General features: G+C 47.0%; 1 protein-coding gene and 1 non-coding gene across 4 annotated transcripts in view; both read left to right on the forward strand.

The window, feature by feature from the left end:
* LOC133251611 (teneurin-2) overlaps nucleotides 1-26551 on the forward strand; it is a 764810-nt gene that overhangs the window by 637548 nt on the left and 100711 nt on the right. For all 3 annotated transcript variants that reach the window (XM_061424270.1, XM_061424271.1, XM_061424273.1), the window contains one exon: nucleotides 24401-24611. In XM_061424270.1, the coding sequence (XP_061280254.1) occupies nucleotides 24401-24611 (211 nt within the window). The remainder of the gene's footprint in view (nucleotides 1-24400; nucleotides 24612-26551) is intronic.
* TRNAG-CCC (transfer RNA glycine (anticodon CCC)) lies at nucleotides 5650-5722 on the forward strand. Its single transcript has one exon. It is a non-coding gene; the product is annotated as a tRNA-Gly (tRNA).

Below are 26551 nucleotides of genomic sequence, written 5' to 3' on the forward strand. Positions count from 1 at the left end.
AAATCTGTGTACACTGATAGGAGTACACCAGTCACAAAAAGTTTATAGACTTGACACAATGCTCCCATTCATTCATTTAGCCCAAGTAGAAGCCACTTTTAATTCATTTTTGAATGAAGTGAGGCATAAGTCTGTAATACATTTTTTTTCCAACATAGACAGTCAGACATTGCACTGCTTTTCCTGGTAATAGTCACTATTTTTGCATCTGGTCCCTGGTGGTCTCACCAAGCAAAGCGGTTGCTTACAGGCCTGCTCTTCACCTTCCAGAAAGGAACTGGCTTCCTTCCCTGGCACTGGTGTCAGCAGCTGAAAGCCTAGCAAATGGCTGAAACGCTGCACCCAAGGGAGGGGGACCCAATCTCCTCCAGATGTGCCCTGCACCACTCCCTTCTCCCTCCACCAGCCCCACTCGGATCCCAGCTCCCACCAGGAGAAAATTCCTGAAGTGATGGGGCTGGGGGAGATACCTTGCAAGTCCCCAGCCTGAGGACTGCCCAAAGTGCACCATTCAGGGTCCCTCCTGGCAGACAGAGGCAAGAGGCATCCGAAAGGCAGGCCACAGAAGCAAAGGAGGCAGTGATTATGCTAAAGACAATAATAGCCTTGTTATGGGAACCATTAAAGAAACCTCCCAAGGAAGTAATTAACCACCAAAAAAAAAAAAAAGGCTCTGCACAGTATTTATAAAAAGAAACTCCCAGTTAATTCAGAGTTGCTTATGTCAGGTGAGAGGGGTAGGCAGGGATTCTCTCTCACCTGGCGTAAGCAATTCACAAATGAACTGAGTTCTTTTTTTGGAGGAGATTCCTTGGTGCAGAGTATCCTTTTTATGGTTAGTTACTTCCCCAGGACGTGTGCTCAGCAGTATGGGGTTTATTGATAAATATTGAAGTTGTTCCTCATCAACTCCAGACCCAGCCCTGCAGCAGACTAATTTTATCCTGTTCTACTCATTTTGGGGGTGGGGGTGGGAGTTCTGCCCCAGGCTCTGGCCTGCTTTGCCAGTTCTCAGGGAGAGCTTTGTGGGTCTCTAGACATGGCAGTGGGTGGGTCGGAGGGACGCCCAGGCCTGGGGAGCAGCTGCAGTGAGCGCATTTGTTATAAACCTCATGAATGGAGAAGATAATAGAGTGCCCTTCCAGAGCAAGCTGGAAGAGCCAAATCATTTTTCCATCTAGGAACGCTCTACATTTTTTTTTTAACTCTCAAGTTTAAAGTGATAGATCTTTTTTTATTTTAAACAGAGATAAATATAGATGCAAATATGGAAATAGATATTTGAAGTCCTCTGCAGCCTTTTTCAACCTGAGTTCCTCCATGAGAGGCTTCCCTGGTGGCTCAGACACTAAAGAATCTGCCTGCAATGCATGAGACCCGGGTTCGATCCCTGGGTTGGGAACATCCCTTGGAGAAGGGAATGGCTACCCACTCCAGTATTCTTGCCCGGCGAATCAAGACGTTTTAATGCCTGCAGACACTGCTGCTGCTACTGCTGCTAAGTCGCTTCAGTCGTGTCCGACTCTAGTAGTTTCCAAAGTTGAAAGTGAAAGTGAAGTCTCTCAGTCATGTCTGACTCTTTGCGACCCCATGGACTGTAGCCTACCAGGCTCCTCTGTCCATGGGATTTTCCAGGCAAGAGTACTGGAGTGGATTGCCATTTCCTTCTCCAGGGGATCTTCCCAACCCAAGGATCGAACCCAGGTCTCCCGCATTGTAGACAGACGCTTTACCGTCTGAGCCACCAGGGAAGTCCCAAAGTTGAGCCTATAGCAAAACCACCTGGAGGGCTTGATTACACACAGGTTGTTAGTCCTACCCCCTTTTCTGATTCCGTAGGTCTAGGGAAGGATGCAAGAATTTGAATATCTAGTAAATTTCCAGAGGGTGCTAATGCAGGTTCTCTCTGAGAGCCACTTAACTAACACATCTGTTATATGGAATGAATGAACTTCTCTCCTAGGCACCTCGAATGGTGGTGGTAGCTTAGTCGCTAAGTAGTGTCTGACTCTTGTGACCCCATGGTCTGTAACCCACCAGATTCTTGTGTCCATGGAATTTCCAGTGCAAGAAGACTGGAGTGGATAGCCATTTCCGTCTCCAGGGCATCTTCCTGACCTAGGGATGGAACCTGGGTCTCCTGCATTGCAGGCAGGTTCTTTACTGACTGAGCCACCCAGGGAAGCCCCATGCCTCTAGAATGGTACTAAGTACCTTCCTCAGAAAACTTGGAAAATTGATCACACAAATATTTTCTGGCCTCTGTGGTTCTTAGATGAGAAACCATCTGGCCTCTGTGGTTCTTAGATGAGATGTTGGAAAAAGCTGCCTTAAAATATGCCCCGCCAAACAATTTATCGATTCCTACCTTCTTATTCTCATCACTTTCAAAGTCTCCCAACACCCCCAGCCATGTGACCACCAGCTTAACCTCAGGAAGTACTGGCTGATTTTGAAGGGACAAACATCACCTGCCATGGCCCCTGAAACGTAGCAGACACGGTTCAGAAAGACATGCATGGGAGCAGACTGTCTTTTTAATAGTGAGAGATCTTTGCTTGAACTGCTCACCCCAGTTTGAAAAAGAAGAGACTCAAAGAAATATTATTGCTTACAGAAGACAAATATGAGCTCATTAAAGTCTGAGAATACACACAACATGTGCGTCAAGTGACAGGCGGATAATATTTAATTATCACCACCAAGACAGAGGTGTGAGATTTAGTTCATCACAGCCAGGGGTAGGAGAAAGGGTGTAGATTTCCTCTCAAAGTGGGAACCTCGAGGTGGGGAGGCGCTGGTGGATCATCTGCCCTGGAAAGACAGACCTTATGCCTTCCCTCCATCCGTTTATCACCCGAACCTTGGAGTCAGGCGCTCCGGCCCTCTGTGTGTAGAAAGGTTGGCCTCCATTATGGTCTGAAGTGCTCATAGAAGCCTATCAGAAGCTGTGCCCTGTCTGTGGGCAGAGGCCCAGAGGTGGAGAGGCAGGAGACAGCCCTTCTGAAGGCTTCCCCTCCACAATGGAGGGATTGTCTGTGTTTCCCTCTATCTTGCTTCAACACAGATCTGGAAGTTACATGCTGGGAACTTCCCCGGTGGTCCAGTGGTTAAGATTCCGAGCTTTCACCACAGGGGGCGTAAGTTCTGGGAACTAAGTTCCCTGGTGGGAGAACTAAGATCCTGCATGCCACATGGTGCAGCCGGAAAAAAAAAAAAAGAAAGAAATCAACAAATGTCTTTAAAAAGGTAAAGAAAAGAAAGATGCTTTGTGTGCATCCCCTGTCCCTTCCCTGATTTTTGAATAGGTGACACTGTAGCAGAATATGGTTAAGAGCCTGGACTCAGAAGTCAGTCACTGTAACCCACTTCTGCAAGCCAGTTTCCTCCCCAAAGTTTCAGTTTTGTTGTCTGTAAAATAGGCCCAGTTATGCCACCTCCATGAGCAGGTGTGACGTTTCAGGGAGAAAATGTGTGTGATATGTTTTACAAGGCGCCCAGGTCATAGGATGCCCTCTTGTGTTGGCTGTTTTTGGCTTTCACGTTATTAGTCCTGATGGTGTTGTCATTGTCCAGAATGGATGCTGAATCCACAGAGATGGAGCCGAACCTGTAATCTCCCCACGGTATATAACCAGTGAGATTCTAACCAGCGTTCATCAGACCTCAGGGTTGTAGGACAACACTGGAGAGCTTGTTAAATATATAAATTTGTTGGCCCCAGCCTTTGAGATTCTGATTTATTAAGTCAGATGTGGGATTAGGAATCTGCATTTTTACCAAGGATTCTGATGCAAGTGGTCTGCCAACCACATCTTGAGAAAAAAAAATTTCAAATAATAGTTTCCCCTGCATGGGCTGACACAGCCCAATGTCGTGATACCTGTTTCCAAGACCTCTACCCCTAGTATTTCCAGAACCCAAGAGGAGTGAAGTGAAGAAAGGAGAATTTAATTCAGGAAGAAGGAAGGAATTGGAAAAATATGGACACAATTTCCTGTTGTGTTTCTGAGTAAATAACTTTAGTATGTGTTAGAAGTGCTCTCCATTCCTGGTTGGAGAGGTGGCCAGTGTACTCAAAATTTAAGTAGCCTTTAACTCTCTGTCATTAGAGTGTGAATCCACCCTTCCATTTGTCATTCATTCATGGTTTAACAAACATTCGTTGAGGGCTGACTAAATGTTAGACTTTGGAAATAGGCCTCTGGAAATATGAAGACAAATGACACAGAGTGTCCACAAAGAGTTCACTGAATCCATCTGAAGCTCAGAATCCATCTGGAAAGATGTATTAGCATGGTAGTATTAGTGTCACAGTCCAGCGTGTGAAGGCAGACGGGGCGGGAAGCCATTCACCGGGAGCTTCAGGGAGACACTGCCACAGAGTGTGGGCATCGGCTCTGCGGAAAGAAAGCCCATCACAGTATCAAGCCTGGGTCTCCAGCCTGCCTCCTAGCTCCCTCAGGTCCTCAGATCTGTGTGGTCAGGAACCCCTGGTAGGAGCTCTTCCCTCCACCAGCAGCATCGACCTTTCTCTCTGTAAGTTAAGGTCTTCAGTCAGGCTGCTTTTCAGAACGGTATTTCCCAGCCCACCTCCATCTGTGAAGCTCAGTTCCTTGTTTTGCTCCAAAGGAGGCTGCCTAGGGTTAAGAGATGTGGATGCTGGCCTGAGCTCAGGGCACTCCAGCCAGGCCTAAATGAGGAGAAAAAACACTGGAGTCTGTCCAGAAGCACTTGGAACGGACAAAACCCACCCCTCACCCACTGCCTCCTCCCCATCCCATAACCATCCAAATTGGTTTGACATGATTCAAGGATGCTGTTGCGGCATTAATCTCAATTGTTAATTAATAACTCACCTTGTCTGTACGTTTAGCAGAGCCAAGCTCGGGACCTCAGGGACTCCAGAAGAATCCAAATAGTCCGGTCTCTCCATCCAATGAGGGAGCAAGCTTGGTGAACCCATTGTAAATGCCTTGATTAATGTGTGTAAATCACACTGATGGATGGGTTGGGTGGAGGACAGCATAAAAATGCAATGTTGCTCTATTAATTGGGTTGGATGAGGATTCCCTTTGCAGTCCAAAGACCTTGTGGCAAATGTAGCTGGAGCCATAACCAATTAGCTCCCAGAGAGCAAAGCAATATATCTAACGCTTAGAAGACTAAGACTTGGTCTAGAGGCCACTGCCAGCTGGCCAGGCACTGGGGCTCTCGTCTTTGGGAGGGAAACAGAACTAGCCCCAGCTGAACTCCTAGCGAACCACATGGGCCTTCCAGCTGTAATAAGGTCTTTAATTTCCTGGGCACATTTGACTAGAGAAGCTTCTTCTGTTGAGGGTACTGAGAGTTAGGGGGTTTGGTTTCCTTTTATTCTATTGAGGTTCAAAAAAAGAGATAGAATCCACTTTCCACTGCATATACAAGCTATAATCACTAAGATTTTAAGAGCACTGTGCTGGGCTTTGGAGGCACCTGGATCATGGGAACAGGCAACCCACGAGGTTTCCCTGCTGCTGTTCTTGCCCCTGTTCTTATCCCCACACAGAAGCAGAGAGAGAGTTTTACATTGTAGACAGATGATGTCATGCCCTCCAAAGGCTTCTCCCATAGTTAGCATCAAAATCAAATGTTTCACCTTGGGGAACTTCCCTGGTGGTCCAGTGGATAAGACTCTGCACTCCCGATGCAGGGGACCCAGGTTCAATGCCTGGTCATGGAACTAGATCGGTAGGTTCGGCAACTAAGAGTTCTGCATGTTCCACCTTGGCCTGAGGGCCTGCTGTGATGGGCCCCTACCTTCCCTCTCACTGTTCCCAGTAACCTCCATAGCAGACCTGCTTCATCCTCTCTGGCCAGCCTTCTGAGCCTTGTGGGGGCTAAGTTTCATCCCCCAGCCCATGCTGGTCCAAGGCCAGCAATACTCTGACTTGGGCATTTTGCATGACAGACTTCTCCAGGCAAGAATAGTGGAGTGGGTTTACCATTTCCTCCTCCAGGGGATCTTCCCAACCCAGGATCAAACCTGCATCTCTTACGTCTCATGCATTGGCAGGTGGATTCTTTACCCCTGAGCCACTTGGGAATCATCTTATTCTTAGGTCTCAGCTCAAAGGCCACAGAAAGGCCTATCACAGAAGGTTCACCTTTTCTTTCTCCCATCACTCTCTGGTGTTTCCTTCACAGCAAATGTCACACCCCAATTTACCCCTACTTTCTTCTGCATTATCTATGTCTTCACAACAAGGTCTATGAGTCTTTCTCTTCATAGTTTTTCCATTTCCCAGATGAGGATACCTCAGGAAAGGCATATTCAAAACAGGCTTTTCAGCTGGCCACTGTGACATAGCTTTTCTTCCTTAAAGCCAGCATCTCATTTCTTCTAAAACAGCAACAAAATTTGGAAGTTGTTTCTGAAGAAGCTTCAAACAAGTACAGAATGTGTACTGTTGCTAAAAAAGGTCTTGAGGGGACATCGCCTCCTAGGTAAAACTTTCCATTGAAACTCTTTTCATAGTAAATGTGTTTGACCATGGAATTTGTTGAAGAAAATAAAAAGGTGTTGAAAGTTCATGAGTTTACCTAACACAGCACCTTCAGTCTTTTCTAATCAAATCTTTAGAGGCTTAAATGGTTATTAAGTGTCTCTTAAGGAATTGTATATTTTTCCCTGATTAGATGACAAATCAAATATTCATCATAAAATTATGATTAAAATGCATAACTGCAAAAAATGTTGATAATTCAAATCACTGAGGACTTACTTGGGGAAATTAAAGGATCAAAACAAAGATCTAACTGGTGGCAGAGAGGTAACATTTGTATCATTCTGTTGGCTTCCTGCTTTTTGCCTTGACCAGAGAAGCTGCCTAGATGACTGAGATGCCCCCCTGGTTTCTGTGACCAGCATTTAAATTTCAAATTCAGGGTTAAAGGGCGTAGGTGCGATGATTAGCTCTGATGCTCCCACAACCCTCCCTTCAGTCCAGACTAGTGGTTCCCTACCAGGGACGACTGAGTTCTCCAGGGCACCTTGGCCACGCCTGCCATTGTATGAGTCGCAGCAAGGAGAAACAGAGGAGGCACTGCTGGCATTTTGTGGGTAGAGGCCAGGGATGCTACTAAACATCCTGCACAGGATGACTCACAACGAAGGATGCTCCAGCCCCAAAGGTCAGTAATGCCAGGGTTGACAGATCTGATGCAGACACTAACATCTCCCAGAAGCATATCTGAGGGGCTAGACAGTACTGGCAAAGGGAGTGTCCTTTGTTTCAAGGTCAAAGGCCTGGTGCATGGAGCCCTTATTAGCAGAGGCCAGGCCGGTGCTCAGATGTTACCAGACTGCCCAAATAAACCATGGTGTTGGTCCAGGAGAGCCCTAGGAGCCTCTTATTATCATCCTTTACATAGATGATAAAGAAGGGCGAGAGAAGGCTTACCCAGGTCCCCCAGCTAAAATGTAGCCAAATCAGGATTCAGGACACATGGTCAAGGGCCCCTTACAGCTCCTGAGTTTTGTGTCCTGGATCAGAGCAGAGCAGATCTGCTTAACACCCTCAGCCCCTCAGCAGCACGAATTCTGCAGCATTCTGAAAAATCGCCTCGGCATTAGCTTTTTCCCCCCAGTTTTGGATCTGGAGTGCATTTTTTGCCACAAAGTGCTTCTGCGCTGAAGTGCCAGGGGCGAGCAGGGGAAAGTGGAGCAGTTGGACTTTAAATAGCGAGGCGTTCTCCGCAGCGAGGAGAGAACAGCTGCCCGAGGCCTGTGCTCTTTTCTTTGACTTTCCATCTTCTCAGCCAAGAGCTCTGGGGGATTGGAGAGGGGCCAGAATTATGCGGCCAAATGTGAATCGAAAGAAAACTGCAAGGTGTCCCCCAAGCTCAGAGCCCAGTGTTTCTGCCTTTCTCCACATGCAGCAGAACTCAAGCCTCTTCCAGGGAATTCCCTCCCTTTTCAGTCCTCAAGGTGTATCAGCATCGATCTGCCCCCAGCCGGGACTACCAGCACTACCCAGGGGTGGGGCCTCACACCGAGGGACACCATGTCTTTCGTTTATGAGACTATGGAGCCCAGGATTGTCAGGCGCGGGAAAGCTGCAGTATACCAGCAGCTGCCAGCAGCTGCAAAGTCCAGAGGGGAAAGTAACTCCTTGAAGGCCACACAGCAGGGAAGGACAGATAGGAGCCAAACGCCTGGTTTCCTGGCTCTATTTTGTTGTTGTTGTTTCTTTATTTTTTTAATTGGAGGATAATTACTTTACAGTATTGCATTGGTTTCTGTCATACATCTGTATGAATCAACCATAGCTGTACACATGTCCCCTTCCTCTTGAACCTGCCTCCCACTTCCCACCCCATCCCACGCCTCTAGGTTGTCACACAGCGCCAGGTCTGAGCTCCCTGCAACATACGGCAAATTCCCATTGGCTGTCTGTTTACATATGGTAATATGTACGTTTCAGTGCCACTCCCTCCATTCGTCCCACCTGCTCCTTTCCCCGCTGTGTCCACAAGTCTGTTCCCTACGTCTGCATCTCCACTGCTGCCTTGCAAATAGGTTCATTATTAACATCTTTCAAGATTCCATATATATGTATAAATATACAATATTTGTTTTTTTCTTTCTGACTTACTTCACTCTGTATAATAGGCTCTAGGTTCATCCACCTCATTAGAACTGACTCAGGTGCACTCCTTTTTCTGACTGAGTAATATTCCATCGTGTATATGTACCACAACTTCCTGATTCGTTAATCTGACGGTGGACATCTAGGTTGCTTCCATGTCCTAGCTTTAGTAAATAGTGCTGTGAGGAATGCTGGGAGACATGTGTCCTTTTCAATTATTTCCTGGCTTTAAATCCAATACATGCTTCCCCAAAGGGACCCAGTTACCCTCCAGAGAATGGGTGCCTGGCAGTGCTCGTTTGAGCCAAGGTCTGTCTGAGACCTGGGACCTAGACGCACTTGAGAGTGAGCACCGTCTTGTTTCCTGGCTGCACTGGGTCTTTGAGATGGAGTGCAAGCTCTTCGTTGCTCCACTCTGGGGCTCCTCTCCAGTTGTGGCCCACAGGCTCAAGAGCGCATGGGTTTAGAAATGGAGGCAAATGGGCTTAGTTGCCCCGGATCATGTAGGATCTTAGTTCCTGGACCAGGACTAAACCTGCGTTCCCTGCATTGGAAGGTAGATTCTCAGCCACTGGACCACCAGGGAAGTCCCGTGAGTGCCTTCTTTAAAGTTGCACCCCAAGTGGGACTCACCCCACCCCAGTCCCCACCCTGTGCAGACACCTTGTCATTGATGGTGATGATGACAAACACCTCCCCCCAAACCAGCCACTCTGGGACAGAATCCCCCAGATCATTCATTCATTTAACAGATGTACACCAAGCCTGTACTCTGTGGAGATGCGTGAGACACAGAGTCCCGCAAAGAACCCACAGTCTAATGATGGGTGAAGAAGACATGAAACCAGTCAAAGCCATGTCCTAAGTGTCCACGATAGACCTGAGGCCACAGGACAGTGGCAGCCTGGAAGAGAGACATTGAAGCCAGTAAAGTTGGAATTTTGAAAGCTCGAGAGGAATCAGATAAGAAAAGAGGGAAGGGCATGGTGGGTGAGGAAAATGGCAAGGGGACACAGAGCACATTTGGGGGCATCTGAGATGACTGAGTGTGGAGCGTGGAGGAGGGGGAGACTCGGGAAGCTGGTAGGGATAGACCAGCTCTTGTGCGCCAGACGGAGCATTTTATCCCAAGTACTGGCTTTACCTTCCTCTGCTGAGCATCTTGGTCCCCAAAATCGCAGCCACCCCTTTCCTTCAGACAGGAAGCTGACAGATCTGTTTGAATTATTCTGGAACACACATACTCACAGCGGAGAAGTGTCTTTCTTTATGATGCCTTATTGCCTGTGGCAGGAAGAGGCAACCTGGCAGGATGATAAAGAGGTTCTGGGGTCAGGAGGTTTTGTTCACCTTCTGGCTCCCCCCACTGGTTCATGGTATGAATGTAAGTAGGTCCCTTCTATTTCTCTGAGCCTCAGTTTTGTCCTCCCTAAAGTGGGGCTAATGATGGATCCTACCTTACAGGATACTGTGATGCTTAAATGAGCTCATCCGTGCAAAATGCTTAGAACAGTGATTTCCATTGGTCATTGGGCATCAGAGTCTCTAGAAGGGAGTAAGGCATAGGTTAGGCTGGGCCTCATTCCCAGAGTTTCTCATTCGATAGGTCTGGTAGGGGGTCCTGATGCTCATTTCTAGTGAGTGCCCAGAAGATGCTGATACTTTGAAAACCACTGACTTGGCACAATATGTCCCCTTGTGCGGAGAGCTCAAGTGCCTGCAGGGCCTGATGTCTGCAGTCCTGGTGGCCCTGGGCTGCCCGATGGGGAAACCAGCTAAGGCACTCTGGCCTTGAGGCTACGGGAACATCCCCAGGCTCACATCCCTGGGGCAGGTCTACTGGAGCGGTCATTCCCTGGTTCTCTCACCTGCCACCTTTGTCTGCATGGTGTCACACAGATCCATAGATACACCTTTTTCTGGCCCTTCTAGTCTCTATTCCTAATTATTAAGGCCCTGGTTTCTTAATGTCTTCCCACCTCCACCCACATCCTGCCATCAACTCTGTTAGGCTGACTACGGTTCCTGCAGCTGCCAGTCTATCCCACACAGGGCCCTCAGAAGAATCCTCTTTAAAGGTCAGGTCATATCACAGCTCTTCTCAGACTTTCCCAGGGCATCTCCTCTCCCATAGAATGGTGTCCAGGTGCAACATTGGCCATTCATTTGCAAAAGCAAGTCCCTGCTTCCATCTGATCTCCTTTCTTCCTTACCCTCTCCTTCCACTGGCCCAGTGTCCACCTTTTTGTTCTCCCCATAGCTCACAAAATACACTCCATCCCTGGGCTTTTGTACCTGCTCTTCCCTCTGCCCCAAATGTTTTCCCCCAGACGTTTCTGCAGTTTGTTTCCTCATTTCACTTAGGCTTCCACCCAGTCATCACTTCAGAGATGCCATCCCTGGCTCTCCTCCATCCGTCTTCAACCCTTGGCCCCCGTTTACTTTTCTTCAAAACACTATCACTCTTGCAAAGTCTATTATAATTTGTTTGTCCACTGTTTCCCCTGTCAAGTCTAGCCCCACAACCTCCAGGTTCCCGTCTGTCTTGGTCAATTCATTATTAAGTGACTTGAAGAATGAAAGCTTGAATATGAAGTATCTAAGATAAGAAGCAGTTGTCATTTATTCAAGAGATTATTAATAAGATGAATAAATTTCATTTGAGGATTAAAGAAACACACACAATGACACCCAAGTCACTACATATCATTGACACCACTGTATTAATGCAAAGAAAATCCAAGCGTAAGCTACACTGTTTCTTTCACAAAGATGTGAACGTGTGGTTCTGCTGCTCTTTACCTCTGTAGCCAACTTTGCTCACCCTGTGCGTTGACTTCCTGTGGGCTGACCGCAGTAGGTAGGCAGGCTCCATAATCCTCCTCCAACGAAAGGCAGAGGCAGCCAGGAATCAGTCCTGAGTGGGTCCCGACCTCCCACAGTGTGGGTCACTTGACCAAATGTGGAGTAGCAAAGAAGCCAGAGTAAACAGATGGTTACTATCCACTGAGTGCTTTTGCACGGAGCTTATTTAGTCTTTCACAACAACAATCATTTTCAGTTTACCGATGAGGACGCTGGGGCTCAGGGAGGCAAAGTAACTAACCCAAAGCCACACAGCCAATGCATTGCAGACCTCCAGATCCTGGGATCATAATTGGCAGTACTTACCAGTTCTCAGTGCCTACGCTGTAGAGTGGGTGTCAGGATTAAATTGAGCACATCTCTAGGGAGCGTTCAGCATAGTGCCTGGGGCGGAGTAATGGCCAGGTTTAGGAATTCGCACTTCTGATTGCCCTCATCTAGCAGGAAGCTTCTGATAGCCAAGTCTGGTCACTTCTCCCCATGGCCGGGCTGGGGGTATTTCTTTATTCTTTACCTGCTAATTCTCTCAGCTTTGGGGCTAGCCCTCCTACCTGCCCTCCATCCCCCAGGAGACAGGGCCTCTCCTCAGGCGGAAAGGGACTGTTCCGGCTTGTTGCTCAGAGGTGTCGGTGGTGACAGCCCTCTTCTTTTCTGAGGGCCCCAGCTAGTCAGTGTCTGGCACCCCACCAGGCTGCCACCCCCTGCCAGGCCCGGACTCCCTGGCCATCGGCTGTCTTCTGTCTGACCTGTCAGTGGGCTCTTTGAAATGGTAGTTGACGAGGGCAGCAGGCATGGTGGGGGGGAGTAGATGGAGCTGGGAGAGGCCACAAGCAGCAGGGCCAGGCCAGCATGTGGGGAAGTCAGCGCCTGAGATCAGAAGCCCCCGCTCTCTGTTGCCGCTGGTTTTTGTAGCAGGAAAGGGGCAGACAGCTGCAGGCAGGGGAGAAAGCCCCCGGGTATAGAAACATGGCCCTGGGCTAACATGGGGGAGACTGTGCCAGCGAGGCCTGTCAGGGATGTCCAAGGTGAAACTTTCTGATCAAGTGAGATCACTGTTCTTGGAGGCTCTGTGTGGGCTGAGGAGAGGCAGGAGGGGAGGGGAAGAAGGAAGAGAGAGAAAGACTGAAAGAAACAGCAGCTAGAGAACGAAGGTGTTCTCTGAAGTCTTGGCATTGCCTTCCCCAAGTCCTGCAGCGTTCACAGGGCTCCTTGAAATGGTGGTGGCCACTTGCAGCCTCCTGTGAAGAATGAAGGGTAGAAACCAAGAGCACAGACCGCCTAGCGGGCAATCGCTCCTCCATCATGTACTTCCTGTGTGACTGTGGGCAAGACCTTTAAGCTCTCTGAGCCTCCACTTCTTCACCAGCAAGGTGGAGCTCACAGAAGATAAAAAGAAAAGTGAAAGTATTAGCCACTCAGTCGTGTCTGACTCTGCAACCCCATGGACTGTAGCCCGTCAGGCTCCTCTGTCCATGGAATCCTCCAGGCAAGAATACTGGAGTGGGTTGCCATTCCCTTCTCCAGGGGATCTTCCCGACCCAGGGATCAAACCTGGGTCTCCCACACGGCAGGCAGATTCTTTACCATATGAGCCACACAGAATCCGCCTCAAAGGGTTCTTGTGGGCATTACTGGCTGGTGGCTGGATCAGGATGTTTGGCGCAGACTGAGAAAGCACAGAGAAACTTAAGCTGCTGGCGAGGAGACCTGTGGCGGTCTACCCGAGGCGGAAGTAGAAGCTGGGTGAAGTGAGGAGCTGGGGTGGAGGGCAGCTAAAACATTCTGCATCCTGGTTTTTCAAAATAAATCACCCTTCCCTATGGCTTTAAATCGTCCCTCTTCTGTTTGATGTAGTCCTGCCTTAAAGAGCTTGGCACGAGCACTAAGCATGGCCACGTGGCAGATAAGCTGCTCCTGTGTATTGGCCATTCAGAATGTTTAACAGTAGCAGACCTGTCATGGCAGCCTCATGCAGGATTTTATTTTGGAGTGCAACAAACTGGGTTCAAATCCCAGCCCTAGACAGTGCAGCCGCCGCCATGCCATCGTCGCCTCTGCGGGTGGCAGTGGTGTGGTCGATCAACCAGAACCAGAGGCGCACAACATCCTCAGGAGGCAGAACTAAGATTGGAAGGATTGGTTGAAAGAAAGCCGATTTCTGTGTTGATCTGAACATTGAGACGAAACTGGGTAGATCAAGCATGGTATCAGCTCCAGCAGCTAAAACATTTTCCCTGCCTTAAGGATCATCTCTAACTTTCTGTAGCAAACAAGGATTCAGCATCCAGTCCTTCAGCACAGGAACTGGTGTGGAGCTTCCAGGACCAGCACCCGAGAAGCCAAACATTTATGATTTCAAACCACATATGACCAGATGTACAACGATCTCCTTAGGAAAGGCAAAGAGCTGCATTCCAGTTAACCAGCACCCTTTAACCCCGAGTGCTTGTCTCTGGCAGGTGTCACCTGTGGGCACCACTCAGGGGCACCTGTGAAGCAGGGGACACAGCAGCCCGTGCGAGGTGTGTGAGGTCACTGGGTTTCTGTTCTTATGCTCATGGGACAGTCCAAGGGTCAGAGACCACATGGACATAGTCGGGGGAAATTCTGGTGCAATGTTAGAGCGACTTCGATGAGGAATGTGGGACTCCAAACCCTGTGGCTTTGCACACTGCAGGTAGGTGTGTGTTTTGGTGTGCCCTGATTCACAGGGGTACTTCCCATTCCGGTGGTGTTCTGGAGGGTCAGACCACAGGAGGGCCACGTTGGCTGCAGGGGAAGCATGTTAGAAGCAGGTAATTTGAGAAGATTTCATTTCAGGAAGACACAAAGCAGACTGGGTCTGCTCCCTGAGACTCACCGGGTTCTTGTACACATGACCTCGGGCTGTGTGTAGATAGTAAGACCATCCTTGATGGCTGGGTTTTGACCAGGACCTTCGGGGTCACGCCCAGATGCTTCATATTCCTGGGCCTCCTCGCGTTACCTCAAATGATGGTGAGTCTCGGGGTGGAGCCCAGACACGTTCCAAGCAAAGGAGTGTAGACACCGTGTGGAAAACTGTCTTCACGTTGGCACTCTTACAGTTTTGAATAAACTACAAATGTTCTCTGTGAAAAATAAAAAAGAACAGCCCCACCAGATAAAAGCTGCATGGTCTTAGGTGAGGTGTTTAATCTCTCTCAATCTGCAAGTCTTCATCTGTAAACAGCAGTGTTGATGATGCCTGGAGTTCTGATGGTAATTTAATGAGAGGATGCATGTAAAGCACTTAGCCCAGTGCCTGGCACTTAGTAAGCTCTTCATAAGAGCAGCTATTAGCTCTTATTAGATGATCCGTGGTCGTGCTGACCCCCAGGGATGCTGTCACCTAGCACAGGATCCCTGTGCTGAAATGCACGGGCTTTGGGAGGCTCTGGGAGCACAAGGACAGAGGCTCTGAGCCAATGTGCTTGTTTCAATGGTGTAGTTTGCATTAGGCCTGACCACCCCAAGCCTGTGTTTTACAAGATGGTCAGTAAAGCATGGAGCTGTCACTTGTGACTGGAGTAGATGAAGGTTTGGCTGGTCCTTCCTAGGGGAGAATCCCCAAACCTAGAGCCCTGTGTTCTCCTGAAGTGCGTCCCAACTAGTAAGACACTAGACTGTTGGCATGGAGATGCTCCCAGCCAAAAAGTGTCCATGGTCAGGAAATACTGCACACTCCACTGCAACAGTAAAGATTCCTAATGCATAGTCACTCAACAGAGGCTCTGAGAAATCCCGCTGTGATGAAACCACTTTACCTTTGTTTAACCAGCACCCCCTAGACTGTCTGACTGCAGACCCTCCTGTCCCACCTCACTCTCTATTTTAGGGAACCCTTGTTACTCTCTCCCAGGAGGCATAAGTTGCCTGAGGGTGAATTGTGCTGCTGTGGATATCTGAAAGGTGTTTTCAGTCATTGAGAGCAGGGGGGTCTCAAGCTGTAGTGAGCAAAGGAATCATGTGGGGCATTTTCTTTAAAATGCAGATTCCCAGTTTCCACTCTCAGGAATTCAGTAGGTGTGGGTGAGATAACGATCAGTATTTTAACATCACTGAGCTGATTCCAGGACAGGAAATCTGGGAGCGTAACCTGACCATCAGCAGTTTGGTGCCTGATTTATAGAAGTACGTGCTCAGAACACCAGCGTCAGCATCACCTGGGAGCTTATAAGAAATGCAAGCTCTCAAGTCCCAAACTCTAAAGCTACAGAATTAGAATCTACATTTTAGCAAGTTCCCCCAAGTGATTCTGATGCTGGTTAGAATTTGAGAAGCACTGGTTTTAAAGGGTTTGGTTGATAGTGTTTGTTTTTGTTTTTGGTCCACTTGTTTTATTTTTGGTGAAGAATCATTCCCCCCACCCCCCACCCCCCCAAAAAAGAAAACTAGACACACATTTCAAGTTCATTGCCATAAGATTTCTACCATCCCTCACCTCCCATCCCCATGCATATGGAGTCGACCAGATGCCCCAGTAGCTTCAGGGTAAACCAGAATCACATCAAAAAGAGGTTTTACTTGGATCATATCACTGCCTTCAGTAGCAGTGCCTGGGTTTTCCTAGGCAGTCTTTGCTTTCTTTCCCACATCCATCCTGAAGACCAGGAAAGCCAGCAAAGGAGCTCTTAGTGGGGGCCTCCATTCTGCCAGGTCTCTAATTGGACATGATGGATCTTCCACTGCTAAGTTATAAGAAAAGCTGGAAGGTGCTTTGGGGGCAAGGATCCCAGGCCTTGGAATTCAGAGACTGACAAAAAGAGTTGACAGGAAGCAAGAGGAACACTTCCAACAGGCCTTCCAGAAGGAATGCAAATACAATTTTACTTCTTGCAATGTTTGAGAATGGCGGGTGCCCCATGGGGGGAGAGGCGAGATGCCTGCCGAACGATGGGCCATCAGGCAGCCAGGGTATTAATGGCAGGTGAAACCTTCCAAATGAGCACCCTGTCAGCCAATCTATTGCTTTAAAAGGTTGGCAGTGCGGGAGACCTAACAGAGGCAATGAAGAACTAATCTCATATTGCCAGGTTAAATCAAGTCAGCCTTGCCTGTGCCTTTCACTTCTTAGTTACATCAAGCTGGAATACTTTCAATTATCCCTCACTTCCAACTTGTCAGCAGGCATTGGGTAAAATGCAAATAGAAGAGTGCCCTTCCCTGGTGGAGAGCAGGAAATATCATTAAAAACAGCCTCAACCGTTTATTGAGCTCTTCCTCTGTGTTTAGTGCAGTACCTTCATCTTCTCATTTCACATGGACCATCTTATAAGCATCTCCCTGATCTTCAGCGACATAGGTGCTATTAAGTCCACTCTGTAGTTGGGAACACCGAGTCACAGGAGGTCACTCACCGTAGCTGATGAATGATAGATAGATCAGGCTTTAAAACCAGACCATTCTGACTCTAAAGCCTATTTGTTTAACTAGGATAGGAGCCCAGTGCTGCCCTGGACAGTGGTTCCCTGAGCTTTGGAGTACCTGCCTTAAAATTTTATAAGTGCTGTCCCAGTGGTAGAGACTGGCCAGGATCAGCAATGCAGTGCCCTCACCTGGACTAGGGCCCTCAGGAGCCCTGGGTCCTATTTCTTCCTTTCACGTGCTCTCTGACCCTCTCCCCGTCCTCACCTTCACCCCCACGCATGTACGGTTGACCAGATACCCTGAGATGTTTGGAGATTTGCATTTCTGAGTTATCTCAAGGTCCAACACCCAGCCTGAATACCAGAGAGCAGATTGGTGAGTCAGTTGCTCCTGCTGGCTGAAGGAGTGTTTCTTCTGCAAGTTTATGTAAGATCAGGCTGCCAGAATAGTGCTGATATGCTGATCTGGGTAACTCAGATTGTTTACCCAGATATAGGCCTGGCAGGAAAATATTAGCCAGGGACCCCATACACTTTCAGCACATCCTATAAGAGCTCACCTTAAAACAAAATAACTCCCAAGGCAAGTCAAATCCTGTGGTCGCTGTATTTCTTTTTTCATTCAAGAACCCCTTTATGTGTCTGGCTAGAATTCAGGAGCCTTTGGCCTCTGCCAGCCTGCAGTGGAGCCTGCTCTCCAGCACCCCTCCTTGCTCCCTCTTTGTGTCCATCACAAAGAGCCCACAGCACAGGTCTCCTTCTTGCCCCAACTTGTCACCTCCTTCCTTCTCACCACTGCTTCATTCATTCCCCCCACCTCTCCATTATTCAGGTGATCTCAAAAACTGCCCTAGGATTTATTGGGTTTACTACCTGGATTCCATGTTTTTTTTTGGGGGGGGGAGGGATGAGAATGTGACAAGTACTGTACTCTGTATGGGAAACAGACCTATATGATGCCAAGAAGACTCAAAAAGAAGAGAAGTAGAAATTACTTGGAAGCATGTAGTAGGTTACTTGGATAGGAAATGGCTACCCACTCTGGTATTCTTGCCTGGGAAATCCCATGGATAGAGGAGCCTGGCAGGCTATTGTCCATGGGGTTGCAAAGAGTCAGACACAATTTAGCAACTAAACAGCAACCGCAGTAGGTTACTAGGTGCTCTTATTTAATCCTCCCAATGCTCCTGTGAGGTCGTCATCATTAGCAGCAGCAGCAGCATCACCATTATCATCATCATCATGCCTACTTTGTACTTAAGGAAGACAAGGCATAGGGAGGGTGATTATTTTGCCCAAAGTCAATCTGTTGGCAAATACATAAAGTACATAATCTTAAATATACACCTTGATGAATTTTTATTGACATAATCACTTGTGTGGTCAAGAGAATAAGATAATCTAGAAAATTCCAAGAACCTGAAAGGTCCCCTATATTCTTTTCCAGGCAATACCTCCCTATAAAGGTGACTACAATTTCTAACATTTCTACTATAAGTCATGAACTTTGCCTGTTCTTGAACATCCGATAAATGAAAGACTATGTAGTCTTGAAAGCCAGTGTTTTAACCAGTCCATCCTACTGAATGGGAAAGGTAGATTTGATGGTTGGTGGTCCCTCTCATCAATCCATGATCTGGAAAAAGTGGGGCTCATTTTTCATGAGCTGCCGATGAGTTCCCAACCCCGTGCTGCCTACAGACACTGGCAGAGTTTATCCATGGCACCTGAAGTAAATTGTGAGAGTTGATTTGTGCCACCCTGTCACAAAATAAAACTGAGAAAAGTAAATTTGAATCTTCCTCTGAAGCCTTTAATACCCACAAAAGCCAGAGAGTTCATGCAGGTCGTTGAGGGAGTCACTTGCTTACCAAGCTGCAAGGAACAACAGGCACCAAGAACAGACCCAAATGCCTCCATCCGGATTCTCCCAAAGCTGCCCAGTTTACAAAGATCAGAGAGGAAATGAAATAACCCTCGTCTCATTCCTGGAGACTTCACTTTCCTACAGGAGTGATGCATGGACTCGGGCAGCCTTCCCCGGACAGAAGAGAGGTGTATGTTTCAGCCAGCTTGGAAATACTCACTTGTTTGCTACAGCTTCTCTGTTTACCCGTGGCCCCTGTCCCCCGAGAGTAGCATCACTGTTGAGTATTCAGTGAAGGTTTTGAGGTTAAATGTCTGGACTGTTGAGGAACTCCTTAAAAAGCCTTACGGAACAAACGAGGCAGGAGCTGGAAACAGCTGGCACCAGCCTGCAGCCCACCCAGGTGTGCCACCTTGTACCAGTGGTAAACAGCTGGAGGGGGGCTCGAGTCTCCCAGGTAAACAGTGTGGTCCTTAGCAGCCTGCATATCAGACAGTGAATTCCCAGGCATCTTGTTTCTCATGTTGATTCCTTTTTCAGATGTTCATTTCAACCAGCCAGACTCTTCCTCAGCTGTAGGGCAGACAAGCCTTCAGAAGTGATTAAATCTCGCTGCGGCTCATGCCTTCCCGGCTTAATGAGTGTCCACTGCCCTGTCTTCAGGCTCCCTTTGGGAAGGAAGCATCTCCTCCTTCCGATGATGAAGACAGTGAGTGGTGATCTCATGGGTTGCCTCTTTCTGCTTTTTCTCAAGAGCTGCTTCTTGACCACTCGAAGAATTTACTTAGCTTCTCCGAGCTCAGTTCCAACTCTATAGGATGGGTGTTGTTCTGAGTACTTGCTACACCAGGTGCTCTTCCAAGTCCTGAATATGGAATAACTGCTTTCATCCTCCCAACAGTGCTTGTCATCATCTTCTTCATTTTGTGGCTAAGAAAGCTGAGGCACAGAGCACTTAATTGCCCACGGTCACCAGATGGGTACTAGCTGCTCTGAGATTCAAACCCAGACACCCCAATCCAGAGTCTGCAGCTTAAGGGTTCTATTTTTCTGCTTTGTAGGATTGCCATAAGGATATAAATCAAGAATATATGTAAATCCTGTACAACCTATAGCATTTATTATTACCATCAATTATTAACTTATCCCTATTTGAAAACATAGCATTCTTGCCCAACTGCAACCTACCCATGAATCACTCTAATCAGGAGACATTCGTTTCATTTATTTCTTTATATCCCATTTTTATCCACTGAAAAAGTGGAAAACTTCAGGGAGTTTCTGGTTATAGTAATTCCTATCATTCAACATATACTGTATTGGTCAGTCCCTAAGTCATGTCTAACTCTGCAGCCCCATGGACCATAGCATGTCCTGTCCTTCACTATCTCCTGGAGTTTGCTCCAGCTCATATCCATTGAGTCAGTGATGCTATCCAACCATCTTATCCTCTGTCCATGTATACTGTATGCCCGACTGATATTATATCTGTCCATTCCCCATCATATGACCCTATGATATATGCATTGTTATCACTCAGTTTTAAAGGCAAAGAAATTGAGTTTCAGCCAGGAAAACTTTGATTTTAAACTTTTAAACTTTTTCTTTCTAAGCTGACACAGCCAGGGACTAGAGGAATTCACAGTCCAGGTTCTTACCTCCATGCAGACACTGTGTAGACTTTTGGCTTCTTATCGTGAGAATGCCAATCCAAAGCTTTCCATTTAGCATTAACCTGATTTTAGTGTCACGTTGCCAGAACTGTTATGCAAGATTCTCTCTGATTTTCTTTGTCAAAAGCAATACAAAGAATGCCTCACCTACCGTTCTCAGAAAATTTCTCCCTGTCCATATTTCTCTGAAATGGCCATTCCCATTAGCATATGATGTCTGTGCGTGGCATACAGCCAGAACTTTTCTTCAGTGTGTGTTCTAACAGAAAGCACCTAGTTAATGCTCTGCAGCCGCATCTTGCAGAGTGGAGTAAATAAGAATGTTTATGAAGCGGACGTAGGACCCCGCTGTGAGCTGATGGGAAAGGCCTGGGTCAAACTTTCCCATAACCGCTGAGTCAGAACGGGGCCCTTTTCGAAGACTCTGCAAACCTCTCTCACCAGGAGAAAGCCAAGCAGACAAACAAATAAGTAGGCGGATAAATAAAAAAATAAATCATCCAATGTCATGCGGGGGCCAAGCCGCTTTTGCGCCCCTGTTGAATGGAGACGTCGGCAGCCTCTCAGGTCCTGAACTGGCAATTCAGAACAGTTTGATTGCCTGCTTGATTGTTTGCGAGATAACTGCAAGATTGTCAGTGACAGGGTAATTTACTGAAGATTGCCATGTCAGACTCCATGCGAGGGGCTTGCTGGCATAAAGATGCGCTTCTTGTGACTGACAGGCCGCGGGGAGATTGGAGTGCCAATTTCAAGTTCACAGTGTCGTCTGCAAGTGTTTGGCGGCTGCAGCCCATAATCACAAAACATGATGAGGTCATTACAGGCGTAACGTATGCTCACACTTAATAACGGCTAGAACCCCAAATGCATAATGTCTGGAGCAGGTAAATGTAAATATGTAGGAGGACATCATTTATATCCTTTTTATTTTAAGCATTTGCCATCTGCTATTGCTGATGTGTTTGTAGGACATCTCCTGCTGCCAGACGGACCCTTGAATAAAAAGCCCAGAGTCAACAAAAACAGTGAGGAAATTTGAGGTCCACACTTTTGAAGCAGTCACAGATCCGGAAGGAGTAGCCGACTCGAGGGGGTTGGGAGAGGAATCTTAACAGAAAAGACTGTCTTAAGTTATTATTTGATCCCGACGTGAGGCCCTCAAGCTGGCTGTACAGAGTGGGTGGTAGAGGGTTGAGGGTGGGGGGGTCACATTCCCAGCTTCGGGAGGAAAAGGCCACCAGAGACGGATGGAACTCCTAATGGGAAGAGGCCGGTGGCCTTAAAGAAATCTATAGTGCTAATAACAGTGGGTTTCTTCTACCTGAGAACTTTCTGCAGCGGCTGAATGAAGCACTGCCAACATATCTCAGCAGGATATTTTTAAATCCAAAGCAGGCATTCTGTGGTGGATTCCTTCTGTCTAGTGAGGGCAGTCCATGGAAGGCGATGTTACAGGAAGAATACTTGGCTTTTTTATCCTATTCTTCTTTCATATTCTACCGAGGGCTCTGGGAGCCCTTGGCTGATGTAAAATGGTACCTTGGCATCATTCTGCTGCTGAGATATGAGTCTCCAACACCGTTTCTTAGGTCTGAGGTTTGCGGGACTCTTGAGGGGGTGGGTACCCAATTCAGCCAGCACGTCGGACAGAGGTACTCATAGCCATGACTCTGAAAGTCTCTAAATTTTAAGTGTGCGTGCCTGCTCACCCTCCTGTGTCTGCACTTCCAGGAAATTTTGTAAATCTAAACGTGTTACGAGACACCCGAGCAACATTTGCCCATGTGGAAAATGAGAGGCTAGTTTTAGTAATTTAAAGCCGAGCAGAACACACAACCTCCTAATTTGTTTGTTTGCTAAAAAGAAAGTAATGCATTAAAATCATTGTACATTAATTGCTAAATTACAGTGGAACTTGGGTGAAATTATATATTTCAATTTCATTAGCAGAACCAAACGTAAAGGGTAATGCCAAAAAATTACATTGTAGTGAATTTAAAGCACACAGCCAGGCCTCTGATTCAGTGCTCCAGTTCAAGTGTTCATCAAGTCACAGCCCGGGATTGGAGTGCATGTTTTTATGATGCTAATTATGGCCCCCAAATGCCTCGCTATCAAATCAAGGAGGTGTAAGCAAGTTACTCTCCAAGCTCCTACACCTTGTATTCAATCAACTCCCAGCAGAGTAAAGAAGGACTAGCTAACTAATGCATTCTAATAGGAATCCCAAGGCATAAACACTGCCCTAAACATTCCCATCCCCATTCCGAATAGACATGTGGAGAATGGGAAACAGTCATTTATTCATTCAACAAACATTTGTTGGGTCCTGATTCCACGTTGGCACTAAGCAAAGCAAGAATATAAAAATGAATGTGACACTGTTCTTCTTTTCAAAAAGCTCGTTTTCCAGACAGAAAGGCAAGCAGTCAGAGATAGATAATTCTAGTACAAGGAAGTTAGCGTGAACAATGGTTTCTAATATTTCCGGTGCATTAGAATCATGTGAGGATCATGTTTAAAATGCAGATTCCAGGACTTACTCCTGGAGGCTCTGCCTGAGGAGGTCTGGGGTAGGCTCCTGATTCTCCCTGTGGGATTTTGATGTAGAACCATTCTCTGAGAACCTCAGATTCAGGGATACACAGAACAAGAATACCTCCCTTAGCCATGGACATCATCAGGAAGGCTTCCTGGAGGAGGCCACACCTAGTGTGGATCTTAAAGGATGCGTCATATCCATTTCCTCCTCTATACTGTCAGCTCCTTTAGGACAGACACCATCATTCTTTGTTCCCTGTTTTATTTTCAGAACATAAATAGCACTCAAGTATTTATTGAAGCGTAGATGACTAGGAGGGCTTCCCTGGTGGCGCAGATAGTAAAGAACCCGCCTGCAATGTGGGAGACCTGGGTTCAGTCCCTGGGTTGCAAAGATCCCCTGGAGGAGGGCATGGCAACCCACTCCAGTATTCTTGCCTGGAGAATCCCATGGACAGAGGAGCCTGGCAGGCTACAGTCCATGGGGTCACAAAGAGTCAGACATGACTGAGCAACTAAACACAGATGACTCAGGAACGGGTGAAGGAGCAGGAATCTAGGCAAGTAAATCAGAATGTTCGGAGTCCTGCAGCTATGGTGAAGGCAGCTCCAGAAGCAATTGGGTAAACTAATGGCTTAGTTTGTGGATGCTCATGCCAAAGCCATATCTCCACATTTTCTGGAAAATGTCATTCATCACCCCCTGGTGCTCCCACTAATCAGCACTACCCTCCCTGGCTTAGAGAAAGTGGGGATGGAATGCTTTTCTCCACTGAAGCAGGATTTAAGGAATCCCATGCATTTTGGTGACTTGCATACCCATTAACATGGGTCCCTGAAATCTAGCAACAGGTAATTTTTTTGTGCTATGTTGTTTAAAAGCAAAGTGTTAGTTTTTATTGCCAACCGCCCAAATAATACGTGTTCGTAATAGAAAAAGTAGAAATACAAAAGTTTTAATACAAGATAGAAAAAGAAAGAGACACACTAATCTACTACCTGGGGATAACCATTTGTCAACATTCTCAACAACTTTCTTTCAGTCTTTAATTTATATTGGAAATATACTAGGCTTGTTGTGGGAAACCTGCCAGGTCAGGCCTTTGGGAAGGGTCGAAGCTGGTGGGGACAAAGATGTTAACATCTCAAGGACTTCCCTGGTGGTCCAGTGGTCAAGAATCTGCCTTGCAATTATCCTTTACCACTGGATCCCACATGTTGTAGAGCAACTAAAGCCACGTGCAGCGCTACTGAGCCCTGTGCCACAGCTAGAGAGTCTGCTGGCTACAGTGAAAGAAACGAAGATCCCCGTGCTACAGCTGAGATCCAGTGCAGTCAAATTAATTAATTAATTTTTTTAAAAGGTGCTAGCGTCTCAGAGCAGCTTTGGGCCGTGAAATCTGCTGAGCCCTGGCTTTGTCTCTGCCCTTCCAGATGGCCTGGTGGACTGCCTGGACCCTGACTGCTGCCTGCAGTCAGCCTGTCAGAATAGCCTGCTCTGCCGAGGGTCCCGGGACCCCCTAGACATCATTCAGCAGGGCCAGACAGACTCACCCGCCGTGAAGTCCTTCTACGACCGCATCAAGCTCCTGGCTGGCAAAGACAGCACCCACATCATTCCTGGAGACAACCCCTTCAACAGCAGGTAGGCGCCCTTCTGTCCCTGCAGGTGGCTGAAGTCACTGCTTCCCTTCCTGTCTGAGCAGGAGGAAGTGCTCCTGGCTTTTCTGTGGGATTTGACCCCCTGCGGCGCAGAACCTGCTGGAGACCAGTTAACTGCCTGCTTTCTAGATCATTTTGATGATCTATTATTTTATGACATTATTGTTATTCTAAATCTCCCTGATTGTGACTTCTGTTTGATCATCACTGAAATATCTCATTCGTTAGAGTATTTTTTAATTTAGTTATTTTTCATTGGAAGGATAATTGCTTTATGGTATTGTATTGGTTTCTATCAAACATCGACATGAATCAACCATAGGCTTTTAAAGCAGCTGTAAACTCAATAACACAAGTTATCATTTGTGGCGTCTTAGAGTCAGGATGATGCCAGTTGCTAGAATTTATCGAGCACCTATGATGAGCTAGAGACCTGATGTGTATAGATTGGCTCTCATCCTCATAGCCACCCCACCCCCAATGATTGTATCTGCTAATTCCTTACTTGGTGTTAGGTGTTGTGCCTGGGCATTTCCCCTTCTCATTCCAAAATGGCGGCGGCAGAGTGGATTCTCTTGAATTTACATTTGCTCTCGGTTGCTAATTTGAGGCTTGTGAGTGTTCTGGGGCAAATTCTGGATTTATTTTGTAGACAGCTTGGCCCCTCCTCTCCCACCAGGACAGATTAGAGCTGTACCCTGGAGAAGAAAGCAAAGAGACGCGTTGGCCTTGAGATGCCCGCCCTCCTAGTCGGTGTCTTCTAGGCGCTGGTTTTGATGCTGAGGCTGGAAGGAGGCAAGGAGAGGTGGCAGTGTTGTCCTCTTCAGGCCTGCCTGCACATCTCTGTTCTCACTCTGGGTCAGTCTGGATCCAGATAACAGTGGTGTCAGCAGATGTGACGATGGTGGGTGTGACCTTCTTGGGAATGCCCTGCCCCATATTTGTGCTCCTTCTCATGGAGAAATAAGAACTGGGAACCTCTAGAAACTTGTCCCCATCCCCTTATCCCTCTGACAGCCCTCATCACGCCATCTTTCTCTTAGTTTTCTTTCCCCTCACTTAGGTCTGGGCAGACCCTGAAGCAACTCAGGAAATGTGCTGTTTAAGCAGGCTTCCAACTTGAGAAGGATTATACAGTGGAAGTGAGAAATAGATTTAAGGGACTAGATCTGATAGATAGAGTGCCTGATGAACTACAGACGGAGGTTCGTAACGTTGTACAAGAGGCAGGGATCAAGACCATCCACATGGACCACCCCAGCGTTCTTGCCTGGAGAATCCCAGAGACGGGGGAGCCTGATGGGCTGCCGTCTATGGGGTCGCATAGAGTCGGACACGACTGAAGCAACTTAGCAGCAATAAAAGGTCATAATAAACTTTGTGAATGAAACAATTACAAGCATTGAACTCAATTTGTATGGAAAAGTTACAGCATTGAGTAAGGCTGTGTAAGTTAGGCTTAGTCCTAAGCTTAATAAAAAGTTTAAAATTTTTTATTTGGGAAGTCTGCAAACACAAAACTAGTGCTTTCCCTATGTATTATTCACCCAGCTTCAACATTTAGCAACATCTTTTCAATTCTGTTTCATCTATGTCTTCTACTGTTTTATTTTTTTAATTACTAGAATATATTTTAAAACAAACCTAAGAGCGGTATCATGTAATCTATAAATATGTTGTTATGCATCTCTGATAGACTTTAAAAAAATTTTTTTCAGGTAATTACAGATTGAGAGGATGTTACCCACCCCCCTCCAAAAAAAAAAAAATGTTTTACCAGGGAGGTTACTGGTAGCATCTCAAATAACTAATATCAAACCCAAGAAAATGACATTGGTACAATCCACAGAGCTTATCCAGATTTCACCTTTGTGTGTGTGTGTAATTCTATATATTATGTTGTGTAAATTCACAGTCAAAATA

This window comes from Bos javanicus, chromosome 7 (assembly GCF_032452875.1).
Source record: "Bos javanicus breed banteng chromosome 7, ARS-OSU_banteng_1.0, whole genome shotgun sequence".
NCBI classification, from domain to species: domain Eukaryota; kingdom Metazoa; phylum Chordata; class Mammalia; order Artiodactyla; family Bovidae; genus Bos; species Bos javanicus.